Source organism: Natator depressus, chromosome 3 (assembly GCF_965152275.1).
Source record: "Natator depressus isolate rNatDep1 chromosome 3, rNatDep2.hap1, whole genome shotgun sequence".
Taxonomy (NCBI): Eukaryota; Metazoa; Chordata; order Testudines; family Cheloniidae; genus Natator; species Natator depressus.
Genome location: NC_134236.1, coordinates 147,948,170 through 147,963,376, shown reverse-complemented (window position 1 = coordinate 147,963,376; position 15,207 = coordinate 147,948,170). Strand labels below are relative to the sequence as shown.

Below are 15,207 nucleotides of genomic sequence, written 5' to 3'. Positions count from 1 at the left end.
AGGATGCCAATACCTCGACCCCTCCTAAAATAACCTTGTGATCCCCCTGCAACTCCCTTTTGGTTCAGAACGCCCAATTTGAGAAACACTGGTCTCCGCCATGAAATCTGTATAGTATAGGGTAAAAGCACACAAAAGACCAGATTTCATGGCAGGGAGACCAAATTTCACGGTTCGTGGTATGTTTTTCAAGGCTGTGAATTTGGCAGTGCCCTAACTATGGATAACAATCTACAGTAGATAGGGCTAAGGAATATTAAACTTGCAGGCCACAGGGCATACGGCTGCAACTAACTGATGGAGGCTAGCAAGACCCCATAGCAGATTATTGTACAAATGGTCTTCTGCAGTGTTTCTTGCACTTCCTGTAAAGCATCTGGAACTGGCCACTGTTAAATGCAAGATACTGGACTAGATGAAACAAACAGTGGGCTGATGCCATCTGGTAATTCCTATCTCATGTCAGATCCTCACTAGTTCCCTTCCCCAGTCTTTGGAAAGGAAGCAAGCAAGCACACACACACCCCATCATCTCACACACAGAAAAAACTCTTGTCTGAGTGACTTTGGGGGGCGGGGGGCAAGAGAGAGTGTTAAATCCCTCCTAAATATTAGAAGTACACTACTTAAAAAAAAATTGGGGCAGAAAACAATATGCAGAGGGAAAGCACAAGAGTGTGTTGGTGGGGGGAAAAAAGGGTGAGAGGGAGAAAGACACATGCTGCTCTTGCATGATGTCTTTTAGGTCTAATAAATCTAGACTATAGCCTTGAGGATTTTTACTTTCCAATAGTCCCGCAATCAAAACCTAAAGGGACTGTACTGATGACAAGCAATTTTCCTAGAATACAGAAACTGAAATACATACTGGAGAGATTACTTTTAGTGACTGCTCAAAAAACACTCTGCTAAGCACAAAACCTGTACTCACTTCCTACTGATAGCTCTATTCAATAATTTATGAACTCAGAAGTGGAACAACAAAGTATACTTCAGAAGGCATTCTAAATATTACTTTAAAAAAAAAGATCTCTGAAGCACAGCTGATTACACATTCATTTCTACAAGCCTTAAATTAGTCTTTCTGTAACTAAGATCAACTGCAGGCTGGACACTACTCCCCAAGCCTATTGTAGTTCCTGAAAAAAAAAAAAAAAAAAAAAGTTAATTGTATTATAGCACATGCTCCTTGCACTGTGCTCCTCTGGAGCCAAACAACCAGGGTCAGGGAGTCAGAACTGGAGTCCGGATTACAGCCAGGGAACAGAGAGTAAGCTAAAATTGTATGCTGGTTTGCTCGGCTGCCTGGACCACTTCACATACGGAATTAATACTTTGTCATGTTTTCTAGGAGGCCTGACTTCACTCTCTAGCTACCCAGGCCTTGTCTGCAACAATATTCTGCAGACAGCCCTACTAAAAAACTCCTTTCTCCTGTATATGCATAGCAAGAAGGGAGCTTGTAGCCAGCTTCAGCAGATCACCATGTCTTGCCTCCTGCAATGCTCTCAAGGCAGCCTGGCTCAACACCTGCTTCCCCATGTCTGCCTGAACAGTTGTTGTAACAGTTTCAGGGGTTCATCTTTCAGGACGCTGGGTTCCATGAAATTCTCCAGGCAGCTCAGTTGGCTTGTCCATACTCCTGACTCCCTGCACTTTCTGGATAGCTTAGACTAACACAAACCCGATGGATTCAAGAAATGAAGTGCTAATTTGAATGTGTGAGAATAGGGATTCTCAAAGCTTTTACGAAAGTCCCATTAGCCAAAAGAGTTTCTCGTTAATTTAAAAGTGGTCTAAAAAATTAACTGACAGGTGAAAGGTCAGCAGGAATTGTTATTTGTTTTAAACATCCTAGGGCTTGTCTACAAGAATACTTAGTTTGTGGCAAGTGGAGGTGTAAATCCAAGTGGCCGTATAGACCTTATTGCCACACACTAAAAGTTCTCCAGTGCTCTTTAATATACTTCCATTTCAAAGCAGGCTAGCACCAGGCTAGTCCAGGATAGATTTACACCTCAGCTTGCTGCAAACTAAGTGTTCATCTAAGCCCCAGGGTGCTTAAAATAAATAATTCCTGCTAGCCTTTCATCTATCAGCTAATTTTAACTAAATGAACTAACTGTTAATGTAGACTAAGGACTAGTCTACACTGGAAGTGCTACAGTGGTGCAGCTGCACCAATGTAGCTGTGCCGCTGCAGCACATCTGGTGAAGACGCTCCATGCCGATGGGCAAGAGCTCTCCTGTCAGCATAATAAAACTAACTCTGCGAAAGGCGGTAGTTAGGTCGGTGGGAGTAGCTCTCCCGCCGACATAGCACTGTCCACACTGGTGCTTCGGTCGGTGTAACTTACATCACTCAGGGGGGCGGCTTATTCACACCAGCGAGTAACAAATTACACAGATATAGAGCTTTTCTACACTCCAGGTTAAGTCTTCACGGGATCAGGGCCACAGATTGTAAACTTTTTACCACAGAGGCCACTTTGTTTTTTATTTTAAAAAACAAGGGGGGAGGGGCTGTGATCTTGCTTATAGCCTGGGGTATTATCAGAATACAATTATTTTAAAAAACAAATTTATCCTATTTACCAAGACAATATTAACTTTCCTTAAAGTAACTGTAGCATCCTTACATATTAAATAATTCTCCCATAACCTGATCCCAGCAAGTTCAGTCCAAAAATTGAGATGTACTTTTTTTTATTCAGAGCCATTATTTGTCAGCTTTCACCATTCCGCATACAAAACCTGAGGCAATGTCAGGTAGACTATTTAAGCAGTCAAGTTCCTTAATGGCTGCGGTGCTGTGCATTCTGAGATCACTTCAGGGAAACAGAACACATACCTACTACTAAACTGTCAGCTGTTCCTCCATTTGGAAGTTATTACACTATCTCAATATCTATACTCATAAGCATCAAAGCATAATTCAATTCTGTTAAAGATCCCACATGAGTATTGTTGAATTTACCTATAGTTTAAGTGGGGATAGGATTAATTCAGAGGGGAAGAATAAATGTATACACCCTTACGAACACATTGCTTGTGCAAGGTGTCTATAAGGACCCTACATGTAGCTAATCTAAAAAACAGTATTCGCAATTTGTTCTTTCACCTGATTTATCCAGGGACAGAAATAATTACGGTCAGACCCAGTTATCAATGCACTCAGAGCACAATTATAATTAGAAATGCCTTCAGAGGTTGCTGCTGCCTAGGAGTAGGAGTGCGCATCTGCCATCAACCCCGGAAGAGAAGCTGTACGAAGGAAGAGAGTAGGCAGAACAAACAAACCAAACGGCATAAAGTTAAGACCAAGCTCATAAAGAACTTTGAAAACAAGAAGGGTAGTTTTGAACATGTTCCTGAAATGAATGAGATGCAGAGGTGGGGAAAAGGAAGGCCTATTATGGTATTTAAGATAACATAACATAATTGTGTTTCTTTATTCTTGAAATAGGCAGCAGCTCATTTAAGTATGGAAAGTTGGGACTTGAAGTGGTGTAGGAGAAGGCATTGCAGCAGTTATAGTGACAGGTGATGGAAGCATGGGCTAGGGTTTCTTAACACAGATAGAGAAAATCAGCAGCATTCTTTATTGATCTCTCTTAGTTCGCATATGCAAGGTGGAAAAACAATGGATTCAGAGAGAGAAACAAAACATCTCAACTGGACTTTTATTTTGGTAATTGATAGAGTATTTCTTCTGTTTTTCCCCCATATTTCTTGATATAATCTATATCAGGACAAGTACTAATATGTAGATGGGTTAGAAAGTTTAAGAATATTAAGGAAAGAATAGAAATCTGAAGTTTATGTTTTGTATTTAAACTGTCTAGGTTCCGGGAGTGGGGGACATGAACAGGGGTAAGGGGGCCGAGGCTGGGAGCGGGGTTGGCTAGCGCTGCCTCCCCATCCCCCATGGGGCTGGCCCAGAATCGAGCAATGCCCCCTTAGGGGGTGTGCCCCACATTTTGGAGACCTCTGTATTAGTTGATCTATGATACAAATGCTGGACTTTATAATCCTTCCAAGGAAGTTAAAAAAGTACTCTATGAAGTGGACAAAGGCAAATCAGTATTAGTTGCTGCTGGATGCTAAATTAGTTGTTAAAATCCATCTTACACAATAATGTCCATATATACTAACGCTTAGAATTTATATTAAGATATTAAATCAAGTTTACTGAAGCTACAAAGTTTAAAGAAAGAGGAGTTTGTGCCTTCTTTGCTTCTTTTTGATATATAAAGGCAGCCTAAAAAAGTCTATCTTACAAATGGCAGAAATGACAAAATAAATTAAATAGTTTTAAATCCTTTGAACATCCTTTCCTCTCTCAATGAGGTTTCACGTGCTCAGCCGCCAATATCATAATCCTCCTAATTTCATTGTGGACTCTTGAACCCCAAACAAGATCTGAACTTCTAATGTTAAATACAATCAGGAAATTTCAGGCTCTTTATATATTGGAGACCAGCAAACTGAAAACACCCAAACACACTCAATTTGGTTTTTTTGGTCAGGTCACCTTTAACATACTCCAAAATAATAGGTCTGCTTTTAATATGAAAAATACCATGCCTGAATTTAAATATACTTAGAAATATATACCTGCAGACTACACTATGACAGGCTAACCTCACCATTCAAAAGTAATTAGCTTCCCAGCAGAACATGAATTAAAGAATTATTCTTTTAAATTACACAAAATATTGGATGCATATTTTTCTATTATAATATTTTCATCATGCTCATTAAATCATCTCCTTGATACTGTAGTTTTTAATCACAGTCACTTATATTGCTTTAAATCTTTTTCATAATAGAATTCTATATCCAAAGTAAGTCAGGTATGGATGTAAAATTAGCAGATAATACTTAAATAGAAATGGACCTTGTGGTGGTGAAGAGTCCAGTTTGATAAATCACTCAATCCACTAATATCAGAGTTTCAATTAAGTCTAATTAAAACCATGGGTAACAGTGAGGATTTGTCAGAAGCAGAGATTCCTTCAGAAGATAAGGTTAATTCAATTTTATTCCAGGAGGTTCTCAATGCAGATATTCCATGTTTTAAATTCAGTGAAGTCTTGCTATTTGTTGTTTCATTATTTTCTCAAATAAGTAGCTTAGTACAGAGATTTTCAAACTTTTTCCTGGGAACCCAGTTGAAGAAAATTGTTCATGCCCGCGACCCAACAGAGCTGGGGATGAGGAATTTGGGGTGTGGGAGAGGCTCTGGGCTGGGGCAGGGGGTCGAGGTGCAGGAGGGGGTCAGGGCTCTGGGTTTGGGGTGGGCTCAGGGCTAGGGCAAGGGATTGAGGCACAGGGTTGGGGTGCAGATTTACCTCCAGTGACTCCCAGTCAGCGGCGCAGCCGGGGTGCAGAGGCAGGCTTCCCACCTGTCCTGGCAACACGGACCATGCTGTGCCCTGGAAGTGACCAGCAACAGGTCCAGCTCCTAAGCAGAGGTGTGCAAGTGGCTTCACGTGACTCTCACCCGCAGTCACTGCCCGCCTCCTGGCCAATGGGAGTGCAGAGCTGGTGCTTGTGGCAGGGGCTGTGCGCGGAGTCCTGTGGCCCCACTGCCTAGAAGCAGGACCCGGTGCTGGCCGTTTCCGGGGCACAGCGCAGCCGGAAAAGGTACGCACTAGCCTGCCTTAGCTGTGCAGCACCACCGATGGGACTTTTGCTCTGGCCAGCACCGCCGACCAAGACGTTAAGGCAACCCACTGCCTTACATGCCACGACCCAGTACTGGGTTGTGACCCATGCTGTGAAAAAAACACTGGCTTAGTACATTTATCAGTACTTTCAGGCCCTATGTTTTACTCTTAATGTTATTCTTGTATGGTTGTGGCTGCCCGAGTGTACACACTAACCATGATGTCCAGTTTTAGTTCCTTAGTGTCTCAACAAGTTGCTAAACATAAGCTTACAAAATGCACAGTTGCGGCAAAAGCACAAGCAGATATAATAAGATGTGCTATTAAGGTAAAAACTCTGCTAACTCTCTCGGTTACTGAATTAGGCCTTGGAGAAAAAGTTAGATCACCTACTGTCTAGAAGACAGTTCAAGATGGCAGTAGTTGGTGGGAGCTCTCCAGCTCCATACAGGCTAAGCTAGAAGTCCAGCACGGATTCCCTTCCTGGCTTTTGGGTCGACTGTGTGCTGAGTTGCCTGACAGCATAAGGTCCCCAGATCATTTTTGGGGGAAGGGGAGAAGAGGCAATTTTTAACATTGTTTTTGACTAGTTAGGAGGCTGTCAGTAGTCAGTTTCTCCCTCTTTAGTCTGCCCAGTGCTCTACCCCCACCTTCATTCATTCATTCTCACTCCTCTCTAGTCACGTTGTTGAAGGAGGGAAAGGAGCAAATTTAAGCAAAAGCAAACACTTTGCCCCACCTCCAGTCAAGACCATGGGGAGCACTAAGATGTGGATCCTCTAGTCCCTCCCCTGAAGGCCACTGAGAGGGTGAAGAAGTTAGGTTTCTCTGTTGCTTTGACTCCAATATTCTAGGACAGAGTTAATACTAAAGAAACTATGCTGAACCACAGATACAAACACACTCATCAGTGCTTGCTGCACTGCTCCTTTTTGCTGTGATCCTGCCAGGAGCAAGAGCTAAAAAGATGAGCAGCCAGCACTTGCCCATTCCTATTCACTAGGGACAGACACACACAATAACTCACTAGGGTAAGCATTCATCACACACTAAGAATAGAATCTACAATTAAACTAGCTACGATACAACTATTCTTGTACAAAGTTCTGTTTTCTCTGTGCAAGAATTGATATCAAAGTGGTGCAAACAAAGCAGCTCCCTGATCTGTTTTAAGAAATGGTTATGTCAGCAGCTGCAAGAGCAGCAAAAAACTATGATGATGATATATACTTTTACTTGTCCAAGATTTAACTAAGGGCATCAGCTATTGTATTCTTATAAGTAGATATTTGCATCCGCTCTAACTTCTATTAGTACAGGAAAGGAGATATAGTGAAGTCTTGGTGAGAAAGCGGCAATTACACTTCAGTCTAACTACATACTTCTAAAACATAATACTTCAAAAAGTTATTACTTTGTTGTATATGAAGAAAAAGATTCCAAAGTAAACAGAATTATCCACCAGTTCTGACTTTGAAAATTCCTTTGCTATCTTGTAGGAGTATCATATGTCTCAGTAATATGAAAATGCTTAATGATAACCCTATTTATTAAGGGTTTGATCCTGAAAAGGTGCTGAGCATCCACAACTTGTATTGAAATCCACCTCAGCTATAGATGCTCAGCATGTTTTGGGAACATCAAGCCTGAAGCTTCCCTTCTGTACGACAATCTTGTTGACAGTCCTTGAGAAATAGCTTCTTTGTTAATCATTTTAATTGGATCAAAACATTGTAGGCTAAATACTCTCACAGCAATTATGAATATACATATTGCAATTAAAGCCTCTGCCACATCCCAAATAAATTAGAGAGATGCCTTAAACCAGGGTGGCCAAACGCGGCTGGCGAGCTGCATGTGGCTCTTTTGCACTAAAAGTATGGCTCATGGAGCCCTCCATCCACCACCTACCAGACTAGGGCAGGGGGAACTTGGGGTGTCAGCCCCACAAGAGATGCCTGCCAACGCCTGGGGCTTCAGCTCTGAGAACTTCTGAAGATTATAGTATGTGGCTCGAAGAGTCAGTAAGTTTGGTCACTGCTGCCCTAGACACTGCCTCTAACTGTTCTGTTGATACTGATTTTTTTTTTTAAGGTACCATTTCGTTCTGCAGTCTGACCAGGTTGAGATGTTTGGAATAGAATATTACAAATTGGAAAGGGCTGGGGAGGAAATCCCTGTGATTCCAGAATCCTTGCTATTCTATGGTTTCAGAGTAGCAGCCGTGTTAGTCTGTACCCGCAAAAAGAAAAGGAGTACTTGTGGCACCTTAGAGACTAACAAATTTATTTGAGCATAACCTTTCGTGAGCTACAGCTCACTTCATCGGATGCACGCAGTGGAAAATACAGTGCGGAAATTTTATAAAAAATTAGTCGGAGAACACTTCAATCTCTCTGGTCACTCAATTACAGACCTAAAAGTTGCAATTCTTCAACAAAAAAAACAGACTCCAACAAGAGACTACTGAATTGGAATTCATTTGCAAACGGGACACCATTACATTAGGCTTGAATAAAGACAGAGTTGATGTGTTATTACACAAAGTAAAACAAAGAAAAACTAATTTCCCCCACGTTTATTCCCCCCCACCCACCCCCCCACTGTTCCTCAGACGTTCTTGTCAACTGCTGGAAATGGCCCATCTTGATTATCACTACAAAAGGGTTTCTCTCTCTCCTGCTGGTAATAGCTCACCTTACCTGATCATTCTCATTACAGTGTGTATGGTAACACCCATTGTTTCATGTTCTCTATGTATATAAATCTCCCCACTATATTTTCCACTGAATGCATCTGATGAAGTGAGCTGTAGCTCATGAAAGCTTATGCTCAAATAAATTTGTTAGTCTCTAAGGTGCCACAAGTACTCCTTTTCTTCTTGCTATTCTATGTGAAAACACCAGATGGCAGCTTTGAAGGTGCTCAAAAGACTTTACAAATATGACATTACCCCCTTCCCAAAGTTTATGACAGTACTTTTGAATCTAGTGCTTTAGTCTAATACATGGCCATGGAAGCCCATTAAAATACGTGCTTGTGGAGAATGGCTGGGATTATCGGGGAGTTAACAAGGCTAAGAAGAATGTTTTAATACAGAAAATAGGAATGCTTTGGATATATATCAGATCTTTGCGAAAAGCCATAATCTCAGAGTCACTGAAGTTTGCTTCTCAGGAGTTTGCAAGACACAAGTTGTCACAGGTTCTTTGAATGCAACATTTCTGTACCTTATGTTTGCTAGACACCGAAGTGTCCACTCTGAAATACTCTTGAGACTGTACTTGGAAGAGGTTCATGCAAAGAAATGAGAAAACCCCATGATACTCTTACTTTTACCCAGCTGGAGCAACAGAATTTGGGGAATCGCTTCAGTTTCAGAAGTCCACTTACAGATAGTAAATGTCTATTAATCCATATTTCCTGCATTTGTTTAGGACACCTGTATATGCTTGTTTCAGGAGACATGTGCTATCAGTGAATAGAAGTGACAGTAATTAACCAAAATGCAGCTTTTAAAAATGTAAGCGTACCTCACGGAACTGGTGTAGCAATGAAGATGGCAAAAAGTCCTGAGGCTGTAAGTGAACAGGAGGTCCGGTCCAATTGCTCTGAACAAAGAGCTGCAAACTGCCTACACCCAGCAGAAATATCAACCTTTGTCTGCAAGACAGATAATCAAAGCAATTAACTGATTATTTTTTCATCAAAAAACATTAGAAAAGATTTAGTCTCATACAAATTAAAAAACCCATACAACCTTAAAATTTGCTATTTCTTACTGAAACAACAACAACAACAAAAAAGAAATTCAGCATCCAAGACTGTAGAGCTGTGGGGGGAAAATAACGAGAGTATGGATATTTATATGGATATCAGGAACATTCAGAATCATCGTAATTAATAAAGAGTATTTTAGAAGCAATATTAAGTCTCGTGCTTCATTGCTTAAGCCAATGTCTATTAGAGATCAGGGTAAGGCCTACCACGGGGAGCAGATTAATTCACATCTGCATACTACAGGAGTCTTACACCTTCCTCTGTAGCATTTGGTACTTGCCAGAAGACTAGACTACATGGACCTTGCGTGTGATCCAGTATGGCCATTCTTAGGGTCTGGTCTACACCACAAAGTTATGTTGACCTAGTTGTGCATGTGTCTACACTTAAATGCATTTCCCATTGATAGGTTTCAGAGTAGTAGCCGTGTTAGTCTGTTTTCGCAAAAAGAAAAAGGAGTACTAGTGGCACCTTAGAGACTGACCAATTTATTTGAGCATAAGCTTTTGTGAGCTACAGCTCACTTCATCGGATGCATGCATCGGATGCATCCAGTGAAGTGAGCTGTAGCTCACGAAAGCTTATGCGCAAATAAATTGGTCAGTCTCTAAGGTGCCACTAGTACTCCTTTTTCTTTTTCCCATTGATGTAAGTGCCCCGTTATGCCAACACAGTAACACAGAGCCATGGCCAATGTACTTAGGTCAAAGCAGCATGAGCGCAGATACTGTTATTTAAGTCGACCCTAACTATTCTCCAGAAGCTTTCCCACAATGTCCCACGCTGACCACTCTGGTCACCATTCTGTACTCTACTGCCAAGGGGTCATGTAGACCAGTCACTCCTCCTGACCTTTACAATCACACAAATTTTTGAAATGCCTGTTCCAGATTGCCCCGCTTGACAAGTGCGTTTAGTAGCTCTCCATTGTTGAGTGCAGCTGGCCAGCTGACCATGCCAGCACATCCTCCTAATGTGCTCCTGCCTGGAGGAGACAGATTTTTGTATCGCCTGGGCCTGCAGGGAGAAATGGCTGTGCAGGCACAGCTCTGAATCAGCCTTAGAAATGTCAACATCTATGAACAGATTCCTTGGGGGATGCAGGAGAAGGGGTACAACAGAGACCAGCTGCAGTGCCCTGTGAAAGCCAAGGAGCCGCAGCAGGTATACAAGAATGCTAGGCAGGCTAACAGTCAATCTCGTGCTGAGCTGCAGGCTTGCTGCTTTTACAATTGGCTGCGTGCCATACTCAGCAGAGACCCCCCCCCCACCATGGATACCTCCAAGAAGCGCAAGTCACAGGCCCCTGCTGTGAACAGCAAGAAGGAGGCCGTGGAAGAGGAACAAGGACGAGGAGTATGGGGGAACAGATGACCAAGTGATCCAGTTGTGCAGCAAGCCAGGACCTGTTTTTGACTCCATTTCAGGTCAGCTAGTCCAACACAGGCAAGCCCAATGCAGGGTAAGTGTGTAGATAAATTTTCAATTACAGGAGTGGCACTCCCAAAATAGCAGGGAACATCTTTTGACTTTTCATTCATTTACTTGTGCTAGAAGAGGAAGTGGTACAACCAAGAGAGGCAGAGTTGAAATCTGCTTTTCATTCCCCTATAGAGTTCGGTGTGAGGGTCCATGCAGAGCAATTTGTTTATGTACACAGAGATGTCCCTTGAATCCTCCTGAGAGATCTTGATGACACCTTCATGGAAGTCCCCTGCAATCCTCTGCTGAAAGTTTCTAGAGAGGGCTGCCATTATTTTGTCCTCCGCAGTGGGACACTTTCCCATGCTGCTCAGTGATAACTTCGGCAGGCACCATTGCAGTACACAGACTAGGAGCATGCGAGCTCGGGTGACTTTGAGATGCCAGCAGTAGCTATGCTCACTCCCCGTTACTCTCAGGAGTGAGATATCAGCAAAAATCACCACCGCCTGTGGAAAATGGTGCCAATATTCAGTGGCATTGTCCTATACCACTAAATTCATGCAACTGAGCAAATCTCTCCTCATTTTCTGAACCACTCGCAGGCCATACTCATGGTGGCTGTTGCTGTGACTGATGGTGCACAAGGAATCCCAAGCAGAAGTGAGACGGTCATGCTTAAAACTTTAATGGAGCAAGCAGAGAGAGTTCAGCATCTTACATTTCACTTTCTGCAGTAAATACTCTTACAGTGGTACCTCTGTGTATTTTATCTGCAGCTGCTGCCATCGTGGACTTTAGGGTCTCCCCCTCCACACCCTCAAAATGCTTAAGCCAAATAAGGAGGAGAAAGAAGAGGGACTTGGGATGACATGTTCAATAAGATCCTGCAAATCAGTGCTACACTGGACTGAATACAGGGCCTGGAGGGTGAATATTGCAGACAGCCTGGAGAAGGAAAGTGTGGAGAGAAAAAAGGCCCAGGAGTCCCAGAAGGAAAAGGAGAGGAAGATGCACGAGGACATAACGGGGCTTCTCAGGCAGCAAACACAGATGCTGCAGACTCTGGTGGACCTGTAGGTTCGATCAATCAATCTCAGGTTTGCCTCCCTCACAGCCCATTGAGAACACAATATCCCACCTCAACATTCCATGTGGCATTGGGGGTCACAGCAGTATCCCTAACACTGTATGCTGAGGGACATTAAGGACTATCACAGCTTCACATACACTAACCTGTGAAAGCCAGGGTTGGTGTATAAGTAGCTGAAATGGACATGAACGTTCTTTCCCTTTAATACATTCATAGAATAGAACTTAAGTTTTTAATTTTTTAAAATTACATGGGGGTTTTTTGCACTGATTTTGTTACAGAATAAAATTCTATTATTTAGAACATAATTCATCTTTATTAGTTCACAACATATGTGGCCAACTGCTCAGCAGTTCTGAAAGGAACCAATTACCTGTTACTGCACAGTGTCACACAACGAATAAAATCAGTCTCAAACAAAATTAATAGGTGCACTGGCAATATTATATTCTTACACGCACAGCAACCACCACATTTCAACATTACCAACTGTAATCTGCTGGTCGGGAAAGAAAGTCCCTGCTTGCAGCTTTCCGAACAGTTTTGTGTTCTTAAAGATGTGCGTATGATGCACCTTCCCTGACCAGCCCACGCCGATGTTGGTAAAGTGTCCCCAGTGATCCATTAACACTTGCATTACCATAGAAAAGTAGCTCTTTCTGGTGCTAAAACAGGGATATTCATGCCATTTATTGCCACACTGCAGTTTGGGAACCCCATTTGTGCAAAACTATCCACTATGTCCTGCACATTTCCCAGAGTCACAGTCTTGTGTATTAGAAAGCAATTAACAGCCCTGCACACTTGCATTCCAACTATCATGGTGGATTTCCTGACTCCAAATTATTGCCAGTCAATCAGAAATCAATCTGGCATCACAAGTTTCTACAGTGCGATCACAACTTGCTTCTCCATTGTCAATGCAGCTCTCACGTTGGTGGCCCTGTGCTGGAAGGCTGAGGCACATATCCAGGAATGTGGCTTTGCGCATCTGAAAGTTCTGCAGCTACTCCTTATCATCCAAAACCTGCATTATAGTGCAATAACGCCAGTCAGCGCTTGTTTCTTGGGCCCAGAAGTGGCACTCTACCATCTCCAGCTGCTCCATGATCATCATCCAACCTTGAATTGGTTCTCACTATGTCCCACAGCAATCAGTCCTCCAAGAAACTGTTGACTCCCCTTACCAGTTGGCCAATAATTCCACTGTCTATTGCTTGCTTGTTAAATTTTTTAAACAAGCACCTTCATGCTTTCTTCCATGCACCATCTCTCTCTCTCTCAAGGAGAGGAAAGGAGCAGAGGCACAAGTGCTGCTGCTCTTTTAACAGGATGAGAGGTGCCATCGAAGTTATTTTTGAGAGCGGGAGGAAGCAGAGTGGCTTGAGCTGCTTTTTTCCCCCCACAGGGAAGATAGGGGACAGGGAGTGGAACAGGCCCAGGGCTGCTCTTCACAGAATGAGAAGTGGGTGGTGAGGGGGGAAAAAGGAGCAGAGATTTATGAGCTACTGCTCCTTTAAGAAGGGCAAGAGGAGTAACACGTACCAAACACCTAGGTACGGAAGAAAGAGCATTTGAGAGGCAGAAGACTCTGCACATCAGGAGTACAGCAACAGATGCAATGAAACCCTGTAAAGAGGTAGAGTCCACTGTAAATTCATTGGGGTGTAGGGCACATCATTATTTCAGGGCTTAATTTAAATCAACAAGATGCATCAATGTTGAATACTATTTATTATCAGATGATAATATCTTGAACAGTTAAACTTCAACTTTCAAAAGACTCATTTCTTTAAAGTGCAGCACAGTGGGCTAGAGAGGATGTATTTCAGCTTGGCAATTAGGATTAGACCTTAGGCTAGTACGTATTGGGTACATTTTTCAATCCCTGATTGAGTGTCTTTTTTCTTTGTATACTCCAAACAAGATGTTCCAAGAAACAGTTTACAATATTGAGAAAAAGAAGAAGTCAGTCACCATTAAAACTGTTCTGATCCAGAGACCAGTAGCACACCGCACTATAATTCTATTCTCATAGCTCAGAATATCTCTCTGCATATTCTACTTGCTGACCTTTTCTACTTGATAGACTATAAAGAATGCTGCTCTCCCCACCTCTACAGATAAACATATCGTTTTGACAGACTATGACCAAAGATCATGGGAGGCCATTATTACTTTCAGCCCAATGCTTTAAAAGAGCCAGTTACATCTATTTTGCCTTCATTGTGTGAAGTTCTGCAGGGACAGGAATAGGGATGTAAAAGTTTAACCGGTTAACCAATAAGCTTGATGCTTATCAGTTTCTGTTAACAATTAAATGCCGCCCCCGGCATCAAGGATCCCCGGCATGCAGCATCCCCGCACCCCGAGTTCCCCAGTTAAATATTTAACCAATAGAATTTTAATCTGTTACAGAGTTATGGTTTTAAACACTATTTACATCCCTAGACAGGAACCCGGGTCTGTGGGGTGTGAGATAACCAACTCCTTGCCACAACCCTGCAGCCATGGTAGTGCAGTGGAGATAAATACAACCAGAAGTACTGCCTCACAAGGCCAGAATGACAGCTTCCCTCACTGACCCTACTTGGTCCAGGCAACCTATTTAAGACCAGAAGTTGTTCCAGGAAGGGTCCCTGCCAGCCATAGCAACTGACCTTTGTCTTGGCTTGCTTTTGGACTCCCGACCCCAGCTTGGACTCCTGGATTCTGACCCTTGGCTCTGATCGTCAGTGCTGTTCCTGGCCTCTGACCACCACTGCTCCAACCACTAGACCTGACAGCCCAAGCCCTGGTTGAGACACCATACCTGACATTCTTGCTAAACTGTTTATTGCTTTTAAGTGTCTCATACTGTATGTAGGCATTTGCAGTTCTTTGCACTTTCTTGGTTATGCTTAATTACTTTACCATCTTGCTCTTTTGTTCTCCTCCAGCCCTTCCCCCAGTGCAATTACTACTGTTAAGGATAAGATTATGTAAGATTAAGTAAATTTAATGATTTCAGCTATTTAAACCTGAAATCTTACGGTATTGTAATTGTAGGGGTCCTGACCCAAAAAGGAATGGTGGTGGTGGTTGCGGGGGGTCACAAGGTTATTGTAGGGGGGGGCTGTGGTACAGCTACCCTTACATCTGCGCTGCTGCTGGCACTGCCTTCAGAACTGGGCAGATGGAGAGTGGCAGCTGCTGGCCAGGAGCCCAGCTCTGAAGGCAGAGTCACCACCAGCAACAGCA

At 42.8% G+C, this 15,207-nt stretch overlaps 1 protein-coding gene across 4 annotated transcripts in view; it reads right to left on the bottom strand.

Moving 5' to 3' along the window:
• The window catches only part of TTC27 (tetratricopeptide repeat domain 27), a 198,384-nt gene that overhangs the window by 176,099 nt on the left and 7,078 nt on the right, over window positions 1-15,207 (bottom strand). For all 4 annotated transcript variants that reach the window (XM_074949014.1, XM_074949017.1, XM_074949015.1 and 1 more), the window contains exon 3: window positions 9,206-9,335. In XM_074949014.1, the coding sequence (XP_074805115.1) occupies window positions 9,206-9,335 (130 nt within the window). The remainder of the gene's footprint in view (window positions 1-9,205; window positions 9,336-15,207) is intronic.